The 15,735-nt window shown below is 42.5% G+C and overlaps 1 protein-coding gene across 9 annotated transcripts in view; it reads left to right on the forward strand.

The window, feature by feature from the left end:
• KCTD20 (potassium channel tetramerization domain containing 20) overlaps positions 1 to 15,735 on the forward strand; it is a 29,535-nt gene that overhangs the window by 1,643 nt on the left and 12,157 nt on the right. For 2 of the 9 annotated variants that reach the window (XM_009471556.2, XM_087762043.1), the window contains exon 1: positions 10,510 to 10,651. The exons of 1 other annotated variant lie outside the window; for it this stretch is intronic. In XM_009471556.2, coding sequence (XP_009469831.1) covers positions 10,641 to 10,651 — 11 coding nt within the window. In that variant the 5' untranslated portion in view covers positions 10,510 to 10,640. Of the gene's footprint in view, positions 1 to 2,288; positions 2,309 to 5,322; positions 5,430 to 6,175; positions 6,196 to 6,656; positions 6,821 to 8,156; positions 8,303 to 10,509; positions 10,652 to 10,744; positions 10,764 to 15,735 lie in introns of those variants that run through there. 6 more of the 9 variants (XM_087762040.1, XM_087762036.1, XM_087762042.1 and 3 more) reach the window with 6 other exon arrangements.

A 15,735-nucleotide genomic window follows, 5' to 3' on the forward strand; every position in this document is an offset into this window, starting at 1 on the left:
AAAAAAATAAAAAATGCTCAAAGCAGCCTGTGCAGCAATTGCTTATACTGGTGCAATTGTCTTTATTTTCTATAATACCATCCCCATTAGAGAGTCTTCTATGGTCTGATATTATGGTTGAAATGGAGCAGTTTATGCAGACTAATCCTAAGTGAAACCTGTGCAGCAGACTGTGTCCAGATTTATTTCAGCCTATCTTCAAGCAATTAAGAGCAGGTTGAAGTAAGTTATGCTTTCAAGGAAGTAGATGTGTGCCGAGTTAGCTAAATTGGTGTTTGTTTCAAGATAGACTTATTTGCAGTACATGAAATGCTTTTTGATCTCTTTCAGTATTGTCTTTTGCTGCTGGAGTTGAAGGGGATGAGTTTTCTGTTTGATTTGGGCTTAAAAGGAGAGATCTTTGGGGTAGGAGTTCATCGCATAATTTTATTTTTTGGGAGCTTTCTGTTTTGTAGTTATTCTGTATAAAGTTGAGTGGACTTCAGTGAGCCCAGTCACGCTGCGGGTGTCTACCTGGAAGAAGTTGTAGTCGAAAGAACCAAACTGGTTATTTATATATTTCTCAACAGTGGTGAGAAACAAGTTTTAGCAAACACATTTGAGCTGTTTGATGTAGATTGCATGTGCCTACAGGCAGAGAAAGTGGTTGGGTGTTGGGGGTTTTGTTGGGGTTGGATTTTTTCTGGAAAGGTTTTGTGACAATTCTTTGAGTGGAAGGTAAGATAGTAATTCCAGAGCCTCAAAAATAGGAAGCCTCGTCACTGGTCATAATTGTGCTAACAGAAATGTATCATCTAAGATCCACGTGAATGTGGCCAGGTTTGTTGGATGTGGCCAGTATAAAATTACTCAATGTTACACTTTATTTTTCTGTGCTCCAGAGGTAGCCTTACCTGAGCTATACACAGCAGTAATCTTTGTTTCCTTCCCCAAAGTATTTTTAACCATCAGAACTGAGAAACCCTGTTACGTTAGCTGATTGATCATAAATCTGATCTTACCTCAGTCTTTTTGAGGCGCCTTCATATCTTGGCATGTTCAGTCTTGCCTTCTCCAAATCCAAGAGGTTTCATAACTACCCGCTTTGAGTTTTCTGTTCAGGATATTGTAACATCTTTTTGTGTGGTGATTCAGTCTGTCTTTACAGGTCATGAGAAGTAAGAATCATGTCTGGTTTTATTAGTTGATGCTTTCAGCACAAAGTTTGGGGCATGCTAGGATGTGTTTGTCACTCGACCTCATCTTGAACTCATTGTATGTGCCCATGACAGGCAGCCAAGTGTTTAGTTCACAGTGTAACAGTGTAGTCAAAGGAAGCAGAATATAATATTGTTTAAAAGTAATGCTATTAACTCCACTTTAAATACCTGAAAAGCCATAAGTAGAAAACTTGGGTGTAGAGAAAGGTAAACAATACTTGACCCTTTGTAATAAATTTGCTATAAGATTTCAGTGCTGTATAGCGCTGAACAGCACCTCTGTTCCCTTTTGCCAAAAGCTGTGACCATAAAAGAATATCGGCCGAGCAGTAGGTAGTAGTGGTACCGTGTTAATAATTGCATCACAAAGTTGCAGTCCTGTTATAAAAGTCACTGCATGACAACAGGCCGACTCGGCAGCCGAATAACTTGCGAAAGGAGACTTGCAGAGCTACCTGAAATAGCACGTACCTGTGCAGTCTCTCCGAGTTACATGTTCTTGCCAAAGCCGGTGTCAGAAACTCTTCCTCCTACTAGAAAGTAAATTCCTGTTTAATAAATTCAAAGTGAGCCTCCCTAAAACTTTAGCTTGGGAACAGACTCTGGGACTGCTGCGTTCTGTTTAGAGATCGCAGAGGGGTGTGTGGATAATGAGCTCTTTCTTTGCAGGAAAAATGCTGAATTGGTGCCTGCTGATAAAGGCCGCTTCAGCTGTCTAAAGGACCTTCTGATTTTTAGATGAATTGCTTAATAGAAAGGAAATTTAGCTAGAGGATCAGTTCATTACTGGCTAATTTAACCCATATCCAGACCAGCTGCATAATAAATACTTTTCTGTGGGGAAATGTAAAGGGATGGGGAACCACCACCATTTTTTCTTCCACTTTATTCATAAATAGCATAACCAGAGCTAATGATGAGTTCAGAAATTACCAATTTGGTAAAATGAACATTTTCTGTAGAAGCAACATGACTGCAATATCAGTCTTTTGGGGGGACTGGGCCAGACTGCTGATGTAAGCCGCTCTGATTTCAGGTTTCCGATCCCAGCATCCCCTCTGATTCCAGCATGACAGTCAGCTAGAGCTTGTGGACCACCTTTTGCCATGGTTAGTACAATTTTGGGTCCCTGGCTTTTGGGCGGCCTTGCCATGTGAATTATTGTCTACTGAACAGCTTCCCAGTTCTGAAAAATTCCCAAATTCCATCTTCTGTCCTATAGCCCAGACTGATCCCACCTGCATTCTGAGGAGCTGAATTTGCCTTCCAGTGCTTGTTTCTTACCAGTGTCTGTATAGAGAAGCTGGGATTTGTAATCCAGGCAGCTCAGGTGAGATGGATCCAACCCCCTGTGCTCTAGGGTAAATAGGGAGTGCTTAAGCGTGCCCCATACAGCCCTGCTTTATCCTGGGGAAAAGGCAGGCAGCTGCTGCTGCGTGAGAAGGACCTAAAGGAGGGACTCCATCCAGCCTGCAGCACGGAGGAAGGCAGATGAGCAGCGTGAATATCAAAACTGCCGTTTTCTGAGATGAGAATGCTAGTGGCTGATCTCTACCGTGGAGCCTGACATCCCGATTTTGCTAGCACACATTTCCCAGAGAGGCTCGGGCAGCTCACAGCTAAGATGGAGCATCTGTGCATGGTGGGAGGGGAGGCCAGGGAGCAGTGGTTTTGAGGGTCGAAGGGTGTCCAGGTTTCCAGAGAAGGGGGTTATAACAGGAGGCCAGAGTTGAGGAACGTCTCCTTTAGTCTCGGGTCTAGAAGTAGCGGGGAGACTTTTTTTATGAGACCTTGTTAGCCTGTACCCCTGGAACTGGTGACTGGAATTCCTTTGCAGCAGACTGGTGACCGAATTAGGCTGGGTTGCAACATAGCAGAAACACAAAGGCAGAGCAAAGTGGGCTTTCACATGGGTGTGTTTCAGGAGTCTATTACAGGGAAATAATTACAGATGCTGTAAGTAACTGGAGTCCTGGGACTTACCTTCCCTATGTCTAATGTCATCAGCTTTCATGGCGGTTTCTCCTCCTGTCTCGTTCAAGTTCTAATTTGCGGTCGTGATGTGTCCGCTGACCTGAGCACAGACCGTATGCTGGCCTGTGTATTTTTTGGCTCTCCTTGTCAGAGCACAAAAGAGAGCAAGGACTTTTGAAGGGCAGCTGTTTCATGAGCGCAGGCCTGAAATTGAGAAGTAAAATCAATGGCTGTTAGTCTTAGAAAAGGCATTGACCATGGGCTGTAGTCGCTGAAGTTCAACGTTCAGTAATTCTGCCAGCAGTGAATGGATTTGCTTTTTTCCCTGGCTTTTGCTCTCAGAACAACCTCAAATATGTTATGTGCAGCTATTAAAAATTATGATAATCCACTGACTGCTTCTGAGTGTGGAAATGTTCAGTCATTGCATTGGTTTTGCTCCTGAATGTGCAAATATAGTAATACTCTTGTGAACTATAAATTGGAACAGGTCATAGGTATCCCACTGTCAGAGTGACTAGAGAGCTAGTCAGCAGGTTACTCCGAGACCAAAAAACTGCCTGGGATCCAATCCTGAAATAGTCAAAAGAAGCAGATTAAAAAAGAGATGAGGGAAATTGAATAAAGAGAGAGAAATGAGAGCACAGCTGTGTGTCAGGTCTGCCTTTGCAATTTGTGGACAAATAATACGGATTAAAATTTCTTAGTCATACTTTCAGTGGCAAAAGCGTATATTACGAGAACGGGGAAATGAATGCAACTACCAACTAGCGCTCGTAAAATAGTGCTACGTGCCTGACCTGTGTGTTGGGATGTAGTAGTTTAGTCCAGTGAATCAGAGAGTTTTCAGAAAGAAGCAGAGCTTGGCAGGCATAAAAGTGGCAGATCTGAACCTTGTGCCTAACACTCATCGCCACGGAGCAGTGCGAGAACGTGCAAGTCCAGTGGCAGCCTGCTCTTGTGACAGCAATAAGAAACGGTGTATAATAATTGGTGATCGCTGCTGCCAGATAATGCTTCTTGTATGTAAAGTTTTGGCAGCGTAGCTTTGAAAAACAGGTTAGGCTGGCAAAAACAGCAAGGCCGTGTTTAATAAAAGAAGGGTTTCCTCAATAAATATAATTCTCGGTCTAGAAAGCGTAGCTGGATCTCTTGCAGCCCAGCCCCGTGGCTCACACTGCTGGGACAGCAGCTGGTGACGTTTCCTGAAATGAATCTGTGAGTCCACATGATGCCATAGGATGTCCTCTTAACTGTTTTGATTAAGGACATACCCCAGCTTCAGCGATTCTCTCAGTTTAATAATCATTGACGTTATTTTTCTCTAAGTGTTATCTGTTTTATAACTTGAATGACTGCAGTTCGCACTCAGGGTGTTCTGATAACTTGGAGAAACTGAAGTGAAAGGTCCACAAAGGAGGTGAGCAGGGAAAAGGCAGGAAGAGAGAAACTGTTCACAGCCGCTGTGTTGTAGCAGCTGCAGCAACAGAGCTTCCAGTAGGACTGGAAATCAGCTGGGTGGATTTTACAAGTCTCCCAGTTCATGTGCAGTTAATATCATCTGCTAGTTCAACATAACTGGACCAAATAACGGAGAAAAACAGAATAAGGAAGCTTTAACCTATGTGAAAGCTAGCTAATTGCTTCTTCCTCTGGGTGAGTGGATTAAAAATTAGGGCATTGCATAATCTCTAGCCACGGAAAAGGTTACGTCTGCCTGGAATGTTATCTGCTGCAGCAGCTGGTAGTTATGAATGGGTTCCCTAGTCCATTGACATAAATGTTCTGGCAAGCACTTGCAAACCTCCTTGTTGTCCAGAGCTTTTTGAGAAGACTGCCCTTCGTCAGGTGTTAGTGACTGATGCAGACTCAGGAGATGGAAGTTTACGATAGAAAAGGCCTTTTATACAAATACGTTTTTTTAGGAAAAAAAAACTTTACTGCATGTGTTGGGAAGGGAGTCTTTGGAGGTTTTCAAAAAGTTTGCCTTATTTCTTGTAACTTTGTTCAGGAGGCCAGCTAAGGAATAGAAGAGAAATACAGATTATTCAAATTTCGGGAAGTGCTGATTCAATGTTAGAACTTGATTTGTTAAATCTTTGAAGTTTCTCTAATATATACGAGCACAATTTTTTTTTTTCTTCTACAGGCTGTTTTCTATAGGATCTACTTTCTTCTTTTTCCTTTCAGACAGACCAAGTTGCAAATATGAAAAATCATAAGATTACTCAGTGATCTTCAAATCAGACGATTCAGGTACATTTGTGAAATGGTTTAGTGTTAACATAAAGCACCTCAAAACCTCAAGTTTTTGCTAATCTCCACAGTTTCTGAGATCCATTCTTACAGTGTGTAAATTAGCTAATGTTTGAGTCATTTGGGACTAGACAGGTTTTACCTTTTACCCTTAGTGCTGCTTATCTCTGGATTAAGCTGTACTGCACAGCAATTTAAAGCCACCTTTTTGAATATGATCGAAAGCCATTGATTTGGATGCTGCACTAATGGAGAAAAATATTGATGATGCACATTTCTTGGGCATGCGTGAGCAGCAGGTGGGAGAGGAGGCTTTCTCCTTATCACCTCCCAGAATAGTCCCCGGTTTCAGATCCTGTAACGGGGCCCGAGCATGTGTCTGCCCCCCTCCCTGCAGCAACCTGTCCGTTTTCAGATTTACGGTGAGGCTGTTGTCAGACATGCTGTTCTGGCTGCTGTTGAGTGGTACGAAATCGTTGCCGTGACTCAGCTCTGCATCACTGCTCCCGGCCTGCTGGAGATGGCAGTCCCCTCGCAGGGCTGTATGATGTGGCGCTCTCAGAAAGACCTAAACGAACGTATTTGATAGTGAGGAAATGCGTTTACGTGCAGTTTTGCCGTCAGACTTGAGGAGCCGTGATAAACAGCTGGTTTTGAGATGGTTAGCTTTGAATGTGCTGCGCAAGATACTGAAGTGAAACCAGTCTAATTATGTCTGTTACTTAGTGCTGGATGAGCAAGGGGGAAACTGGATTTCTGTTTACTGGTAATTATAAAGCTGTGGAGAGCTTAGTGCATTGGGGCTGTGCTATATTTAAATGGTACCCTGTCTGTCAAATGTCCCTATTACAAAATGTTCTTTGCCAAGATCATGGGGTGAGCCTCTCCTTTTAAAAGCTGTTTTTGAAACTCTCAGTTGTTTTCAGAAAATTGGTTAATAGGCCGTGGCTGTGGCATCTGTATCTGTCTTCACTTTGCGCTGTTAAGTCATTCCAAGACCATTTTGAAGGTGTTGTGGACAGCTATGGGAAATGCCATTTCACCACTTGTAGAGTGGAATTATTGCATTTCTGAGAGATGAAACTATTATTAATGCAGAAAATAGGCTCTTCTCCAGTCTCGCCCTGTGTGTTGCAGACACTTAGTGCTATCTTTAATTAGGAGACTGTCACAGCTGAATTAAAAATAACAATTCAAAACAAAACCTCCTGTGAACTCGGGCCAGCCAGATTGACAGCCGTGAGCCTTAAAGGCTTTACTTAACCCCGGAGCAGCTGGAGCCCTGATGATGAGCGTGCCAGCACCCTCGTGCTGCCCCGGTGGTGTTCCGCAGACGGGGTTGGAAGAAGCATTCGCCTGCCGGTGTTGAGTGTGCTGAGACTTCTGCCCATGTGAGTTTTGGTCCAGGTTTACCACCAAGAGGCTCACTTAGCGATGGCGATTTCTTGTGTCTTGTCTAGTTGACAGCCAGATTGAAAACAGCAAACTCATTTCATGCAGTCCATGTTAAGAGCTCTAAAATGTCACGGTTTTGGTCACGTCTGATCGGGATTGAGTTGAAATCTTGGGGTTAGAGAGAGCTTCTTTGTACTTTAATAGACCCTTTAATTAGCAGCCTTCGCAGCAAGACCTATCTTCTTGTTAAGGATTTATTAAAATCATGCATAAGCTCTACTACTGGAATATGCTAATTTATTTGTGAATCTCTTGGATTATTTAGCAGCGGAGTTAAATATTCCTCACAAGGACAGACTTTGAAGACTGTGTCCTTGAAATAAATAATTTTTTAAAAATCCCAGCCTTCCTTTTGCTTGTTGTCTTTGAGATAAACATTCACAAAGCCAGCTGCAATTTTGTCTAGAATGTTGATGGGTTGCTTGCTTGTCAAATTAAAAATGAGCTGGAGTGGACTGTTGTGGAATACATTTCAATTTTAGAACTTTCCACTTTCAAGAGTGACCTTATTCAGTGCCCCAAATGGGCACCTTTCCTCTGCATGAACACCTCATTATGTGTGTTGAAATAGGCGTCGTCTCTGCTTTTTCAATTTTGTATTTTTCTTAGTGGTATTTTCCCTTTTTTAATCTTCCACAAAATATGGCTGCAGTTCCTGGCTAATTTTGCTGAAACATGACGCTAGCCAAATATTTTTGTGAGAGAATTATTAGTCACATAAGAAAGAATGTAATGGAATATTCTTAGAAAGTGTTATGACTATGTGTGACATGTAAAATATTTATCCAGACATGTAAACAAAGCAAGAGGTGTCTTGCTAATGTACCCTCGTAAACCTTAGTTACTCTGAAATCTTGAGCAAGATGTTTTTCAGTTCTTGAAAATAAGGTATCAAGTTCTCTGCTGACATAAATTGGCAGAGTGCTAATGGTTGGCTTTACCTAGCTGAAATTTTAGCCCCTGCTCTTGCCTCCCTAAAAATAAACCAAGCTGTGTTTTCCTGAAGAGCTGCAATTGTGCTAAATAAAACACTTCTGTTTATTTTGGTTTCGGATTACTTTAGTGTTACTTGCAGAGTTTACTAATGTGGCTGCACTCTAAAAGGTAGGCCTTATGTTTGTTTTGCTTTTTGTTATTGTCTGTATCTTAATGTGAATTAAACAACTTGCTGGATTCAGATAACTGTTGTTTGTACAGGCAAGGCTGATAGTCTTCACTTTGCTTGTGCCTCTGCTCCCAAGGAGTGTCTCAGCCCCTCGGCTGGACAGTACAGCTGTAGCTGCGGCGGCTTTATCTGAACCGGCTTCCAGCAACTTGCCCTGCGGACTGTTGCGGTGAGATACGGCTGTTCCTGGAGGGGATGCCAGATAATTACCCTGGCAGGGATCCCATGCCAGCCTGTCTCGGACCGTAGTTAGGTAAAGATCTCCCGTGCTGGGTTATGGCGCTTCGGTTTTGCCAAGCCTGGTTCTGCTCTCCCACACTGAACACAAACTGCTGCTGGACCTTTAATTGGTGACAGAGGCAGAGGTGTATAGATAGATCAGAGCTTATTCAGGTCCATCAGTAAGCACCGAGCTCCTCCTGACCGTAGTACAGAGAAACTGTTTTTTCAAGACTGGAATATTTACTTTCAAATTTAATTGCATTTCATTAATCAGTATGCAGCTTCCCCGGTTGGTTTTTGTGTTTGTTTTCTTTTTTATGCTGTATGCTCTGTTATTCTGAAATCTCTTTGGTGAATAGCTACTGTAACTGCATTCAACTTTCAAAAATCTGCCATCTATTGTTAGTTTTTCAAGCTGCTGCCATGTAATTGGTTAAAAATGAATGGCAGTTGGAGTTGTAGCAGATGAGCTGGGAATGAGTGAGCAGTTACTTGTTGGGATCCCTTCCAGGGAAGGAAGGTGGAGTTTTAAGCTGCTCGCAGCCTTTCTAAAATAAGAGTCAAAGCAAGTAGGTGCTTTTTGTTATGAGTGAAACAGCAGCTAACTTTTTGTAGGAAACTAAAAGCTCAGTAAGTGAGGAGAGGAATTTTTAGGCTGAATATTCTCTCTGTCGATATTCTGCTGTAAAATACTCCACTCATATTAAAACTGTTGTGTATTTCAAAATACACTGGTTCTTAGTGCACTGATCCTCATCTCAAGAGGACCCACACTGGCTAGTAGCTATGCCAAAAGCAAAGAGGGTAGTTGATCCTTTATGGTGCTGCAGGTTGGGTGTTGGTGTCGGGAGCCTGCGTTGCAGGTCAGAATTGCAGGTGGTGGTGGCAGCAGCTCCGAGCACTGGGCTCCAGATGCTGTCTGCAGCTCCTGGCTCTCTGAAGGCCACTGTGGTGAAGGAGATAGGAGGGGGTTATGGTGTGTTCAGCCCCTCAGTTGTGAGCTGAAGTGTTAATTTGTACTCTGCTGTGATCTCCTTGCTGATTTTTGGGGTGAATGCTCTTCTGCATGCTTTGAAAGCGCAACAAGCTGCCTTGCTCTCGAGCATCGTGTGCTGTGTGGAGTGTGCACAGTCCTGAATGACGGTAGCCCACCTCCCCTTGCGTGGGACAGCATGCCTCAGTGATTACAGGCTGCTGCTCCTTCTTTGCACCCCCCAACCTCCGTAACAGGCTACGGGTGCTTTATTGCACCTGTATCTGGATAGATTAGATAATTGGGCATTAAAAAATTAAAAACTTGCCCCCAAACCAAAAGTAATAACAAGTGCTTGCAATACCTTGTATGTATGTACAGTACAAACATGAGTTACTTAGTAAATTAGTGACAACTTGGTCTTGTTATGTTGGATTGATTGGTTTGTTTTTAAGTAAGGCATCTTTCATTAATCAGGTGCTGTGTAATGATCAGGCTTTAAAAGTTGTCAGTACACACACATGCTTTATCACTGGCGTGAGTCAGAACAAAAATCGTTTCCTACTTCTTCAGGGTCTATTGCATTGAAAATTATATATTATTGATGACATGTGATATATTTAATGCTGCTGTTCTGTGAAATTGTGTTTGGAGCAGTCTCTGAGCAGTCCAGATATATATTAGGGGAAAGCATTAAGAACAACAGAATAGATGGATTTAATATTTGAACTGATAGAGGGTAATGTTTCCAGGTGACATAAATGTGTAATGCCTCTGCAATGCTGTGCATGGCTATCTTCCCTCGGAGCCTGGGTGCCAATGGGGGCTAGTTAGCAATGCATCTTGGGGGGGAATTAACATATCAAAATAACCCATTTTATCCTCGGTTACTGTAAATTTGTTTGGGCCCAAGTCCAAGGTCTTCTGGACTCGGGAATCTGTATGCACATGGTTGTGTACCTATTCAGAAATTCTGGTAGTTAATTCCTTTCTGCCTGCGTAAGGGATGTGTGGCAGATGAGCGGCAGGAGCGTATTTAACCATATGGCATCAAGGGTTTAATAAAACTGTGCCTTTTCTACCACGCTATTCCTGCAGAAACAGGCTGAACCAGACATCTGGGGAGACAGATTTTGGGGGGCTTTTGCTGAAAGTAGGAGGCTTAAAATAAAGCCGTTTGTTACCATACAGATTTTTCTATTCATTTTTTTTCATGAATCAGCTGGGGGAGGGGGGACTTTTAAACTGAAATATTTACATGAATCAGACATCTGGGCTTTGGGGGAGTGACCATTGCCGCACAAACAGTTTAAACTCTGAAGCTGTGCTGTCACTTAGCGCTTCCCTCTGTTACAGAAGGATTTCAGGATATTGGTGCTGGTAGCACTGAGAACATATGAGCCGCCAGTAAGTAAGGAGCTGTGTTGTTGGAGAGGGGGTGCTTGGCAGAGGGTTTGCTCCAGAGTTACAATAGGAAACGTGGGTGATTCTTTCTGCTCAGAAGTTCTGATTGCTGCAGGTATATCGGGCTTGGGGTTAGAGCCTTCTCGGGAATACTGTTGTCCTTAGGCTTTTTTGTATAGCTTATAATCGAGAAGCTTGACTTGTAGTGTAGGAATTGGTGTGAATTTGAAACCACGTTAGATTTAACTGCCTAAGAAGAAAAATTGAGGAAGAAAATAGCATTTTAAAATCTAAAGAGTTAAGGTAGATCTTGCTTTTATGTTTTGTTAAAGCATGGGGGGGGGGGTTCTGAAAGCTTTATAAGTAGCTTTGCAGAAAATGGTGGAACAGAGAATACAGGGCAAAACTCTCGTCTGCTGCTATTGCTCCTGTTGAAGATTTTTACATAAGTATTTGTAGCTTAATCTAACATAGGTGAAGACAAAGTGTAACTCATAGGTGTCACGTGGCTTGAAACTTTTAGCTCAGTATTCTGTATTTTAGCAAGGGTACTTTTATTCTTCCTGTCTCTAGAGAAGAAGATCCTGCTTATATTTGCAAGAGCTCATCTTTCACCAGGGTTCTTCCCCTTACCCTGGTCAGATCTGTGTACTCCATCCTTCTGTCTAGAAAGGAGGTACATATTTTATATGGGCATGGCCAGCTTTATTTAAATTGCTGACTGAATTTAATCAGATAGCACTAGCAAAGCTGCCATTACTATAATGTTAAGAAGCTCTTTATGAGGATCAAATATAAGAACTACAATTTTTCAGGTGACTGCCTTAAACCCCATAGTGTGAATAATGGAAATAGCCTGTAATAGGTTGCTTGGTTGTGCTTTTTAACACTAGTACCTTGGGCCTCACAGGGGGGGAAATAGCCCTAACAAAGCATTAACCTGTTGCCTTATTCAGAAATTTTGTCCCCTTCTGAGGCGCCCAGTGGTAGGACATTATTGGTTGCACTTCATCTGATCCAGTTGATGAGGCTGCCACGGTATAACTTGCCTATTTTGGAAAGGTTACTGCAAGTTAATAAATCTCGACAAGTTTTCTGCACGTATTAGTCTTGGTGATTATAGGGTGGCAAAAGAAGCGATGCTGTCAGTGTGGGGCACGGATGCGGGTCAGTGCCATCAGCAACGATGCGAGCTTTCAGCGCGTAAACCAGGCGCTGGCAGTGACGGAAGAACCTGGTGAAACATGGGTCTTAAATCAAGGTGTGGATGTGCAGTGTTAAACCATGAAAACCATATTGCAGACTGTAGTTTTGAATTGCATTTGTAGAAACAGTGGATTTTTGTGAAGACTCAAGTAAACGAGTAAGTCTGTAAACTTTGCTAACAGTGAAGCACTATGCACAGAATAGGAGAAAACAATCAAGCATTTCATCAGCCTTTTTGCTGTCTCTTGCCAGAATTTGCGGGCCGTCCTGCATTGCATCAGTCCTGCTGGACATTCTTTTCCATCTATATTTCAAAGCCAGATGGAAAATGATTCCTCTGTATATTGATAGAGTTATTTCACATCAAGGGAAAAGCCTTTTTGTAATGTGCCTGTGCTAGTTCAACCTATAAATCAGCCTTTTATTGTCTGGTTATGTTTGTGGCTGTAGCAGAAAATGAAGTGAGTAGATTTTCTCTCTGATGCAGTTTGAGTGAATGCACTTTTACGTTGTTCTCCTGTGGTACAGGCGTATCTAAAGGTGCCAGCGAGTGGCCAACCTCAGACCCGCCAAGTCTCACGTTGCCTTGAGCATCCCTGGTTTGATTCAGCTGCGCAGGGCAGTGCCTGGGCTCAGCCCCGTGTGCTAGGAGGTACGCTCGCCCAGGGCAGCCTGGTGACACCAGCTTCCCTGCTTATGTGAGACTTCGCGCATGGCCCTTCACCTTCTGGAAGAGGATAAAAACTGATTTCCTAGACAAGTCTTATGCTTAAAAGAGAAATAGTAAGTGAGGAACCAGATTTGTACTTGGCAACTGGAAAAATGCTTAAAAAAAAAAACACACGCATAAGAACCCCCCCAAAACCCCAGCTACTAATAAATGAGAGACCCTCTGAATCTTAAAATGTTTGAAGACTATAGAATTTGGCCAAAAGCAGGGAGTAGGATTAAAAAGCGGGATGTGTCATTGCTTTAGAAGTGCCTTTCTTGTAATTTAAACTGTGCAATGCTGACAACTTGGGCCCATCACTTGCTTTTATTTTTCAGTAGATGAAGAATCAATAGGCTTGCGTTTACTCCAAGCCACTTGTAAAAGGAAATGCAGCTTCTTGCATTTTAAGCTCTAGAGGAGTTTTACACAATTTGTACTGAAGATGTGTTAATAGGCAGTTTTTATACTCATTTTTGTCTTTTCCAATTTCCTAGTGGTGCTGGGTTTCTCTCTTACTGGGAATGCAGAAGGGAACAAAGCAGGGCATAAGACAAGCAGCTCTGTTGAGACTCGAGCAGGCACAGCCTGGCAGGTTTTTTTCCAGTGCCCTTCTATGCTGTTTCCTTTCCATACTTTCTCCATTTTAGTTTTTAAAATCTTCAGGGGCTCCCAAGTTACAGGTGTGGGAATGAACAGAAGCTGGGGCCAAAATTCCTGGGGTCTGACTCTGGTCTCATTCATGCAAATTCAAACCTGCTGTTTTCAGTGGATTTCCTTCATATTTACAGAATGAGACCTCAGATCTGTTCTCAATCTTTAATAGAGCAGAAAGTTTTACTTTTTGCCTTTCTTTCTAATGGTTGGCTTACTCTCATTCTGCGCAGCCCCCTGGAATGCTTCCCTGCAACTAGGGAATTTTTATTGCCACTGAACTGAGCTGACAAGCAGTATGATTATTTTTCTCTTCCTCCTTCTCTCCCGGGAAAGTGTGCATCCGATGATCAAAAGCAGATCGTTTTTATGAAAATTAGAAAGTTGGATTGCTGTGGACTTGCCAATATGATATTTTTCCAGAGCAAGTTTGATCGCTTTTTTTTTTTTTTTCACTTAACCCAATTCCAAAAATGTGTAGGGCGCACAAGAGCAGGCCAGTCGAGGGAAGATGAATGTGAGTGGGGAGCACTACCGGAGGGAGGCCAGGTTTGCTGACTCAGCGCGGTACAGGACCGATACAGCTCTACTGCATCTGGCCTCCAACTGACAAATCCACATATTGTGTACGCCACAGCGAAGCCTTGGCCCGCGGATCTCTCCTGGCTTGGGTATCTCTGTGCTGCGCTCCCCGTTGTGGTTTAGATGTACTCCATACGGATTCGTTAATCCTTATGTACAGGAAATGCTTCTCGTTATTTATCTTAAGCCCATGAGATTTCCCTTTTTCTCTCCAGAGGAGGAATTCAATCATTGCTAGTTTGTTTTTCTGCTTTCATGTTTAGGGAAACTCTTGGCATGTTCCAAGGATATCTTTTAAGAAATTAAAGCAAGGCTAAACTTTTTTGAAAGGCATGCAATTATATTAGAAATACATCTTGTTCTAAAGTAGTACGCTGTAGAATTAGGTCAGGCACACCCTGCGTATGCGTGTTTCCTGCTTGCTCATATTTCTGAGAATAATTGTACATGGGAATGTTTTTGTAGATTTAAAGGAGTGTTGTCACCTTAAAAATGAGTTGTTTGGAGTTTTATTTAAGTCATCGTGGTTACGCTGTGGTTTAGGAAGAGTGGAAGATTGTTAACCATCTGATTCACTCGCTCAATGTGCTGGTTGTTCTTTGCCATTCGCAAACGGAATGGTGAAGTAAGGTTACTCGCTTCTACTATTTTTACTCTCTTACGACTTCCTTCTTGTCATGCCAGATGACAGTGAAGCAGTGCATAAGCTGTCAGATGTTACAGTAAAGGGCTTTACTCTTCAATGGGGTTTGACAGCTCAGCTTTTCATGATTTTTCTTTCAAGTTTCTGTGAAGTTCTGCAATCTTGATACCTAAAATATTTTATAATGGCTCTTTAAAAAAAATAATCCCAAGGGTAAGGATAAGGAACAAGTAATACAATAAAAAGTTAGAAACCAGAGAGTCTGTACTGATGCTTTTGTTATCTTTTGCTTAATAAAATGTCCTGCATCTCAATGGGTTTTCTCCGCTGGACATGTTGCTGTATTTGACTTTCTTTTCATTGCACACATCACCTATGTGCTGTTTATGTTGGTCTGTACAAGTTGAACTATTCAGCTCCTTCCAGTAGCTGGGTGAGAACTGTGTACCTTGGGAAGTGGGTTTGGATGTGCCTCAGATTCGCTAGGGTGGGGAAGGATAATGTGCTGAAGATCATCCCGGCCTTTTTACATTCCAGTACGCTTCCTTTTTTTCTTAAGAATTGCATAGAACAAGGATCAACCTCTTTATCTCTGCAAAAGGTTTGTAGCATAAATTGTTTGTGCCAAAGATGCGTTACTAAATAAAACTCTGTTTCCAGTTTGCGTTTAAAAAAAAAAAAAAATTCACTTCCATATTTTTCTCTCGACAAAAGTGTTGGCTCTAAACAAGTTCAAATAAAGATGACTTCACCATGACCATCAGCACATGGTTTGGAGAACAGGGATGCTTGTTCAGTTGCACAGCTCATTCGTAACGTTGTCACGTCCCAGAGGGAGGAGGGACCTACGTGCTCCAAGTTAGGCAAAACCAGTAGCCGGAGTCTGATGTGAATTTTGATTTTTGACTCGTTTACTGCTCATGATCAATTCTGTGGTACCAGCCCATTTACACTTACCAGAGGGTAGAACCGTGCCTGGAAACAGACCGCAAAAGGAGATGGTAACCTGCCAGTATTTGTCCTGCTAACCACAGGGTAATTGCCGGCTCACGGCCAGGGAGCTTGAGTAGTGAATGTGCCAAAAGTCAGCCTAACGCTGAGTTAGTGGGCCTGATGCTCCGGCTGGCCCCGAGGATTACGTCTCTTTTTCTGTGTCCCTGTTTTCTCTCATAAAAGACTTCCCTGCAGTGCTTCCCAGGGCTGTTAGGAGGAATGAGCAGTTAATATTTGTAAAAAGCTTTGAAGATGAATAGTGCTAATTATTATTTATAGATATTCATTCTCACCACGGGT

Source organism: Nipponia nippon, unplaced genomic scaffold (genome assembly GCF_047370975.1).
Source record: "Nipponia nippon isolate SJK-2023a ecotype South Korea unplaced genomic scaffold, ASM4737097v1 scaffold_25, whole genome shotgun sequence".
NCBI lineage: Eukaryota > Metazoa > Chordata > Aves > Pelecaniformes > Threskiornithidae > Nipponia > Nipponia nippon.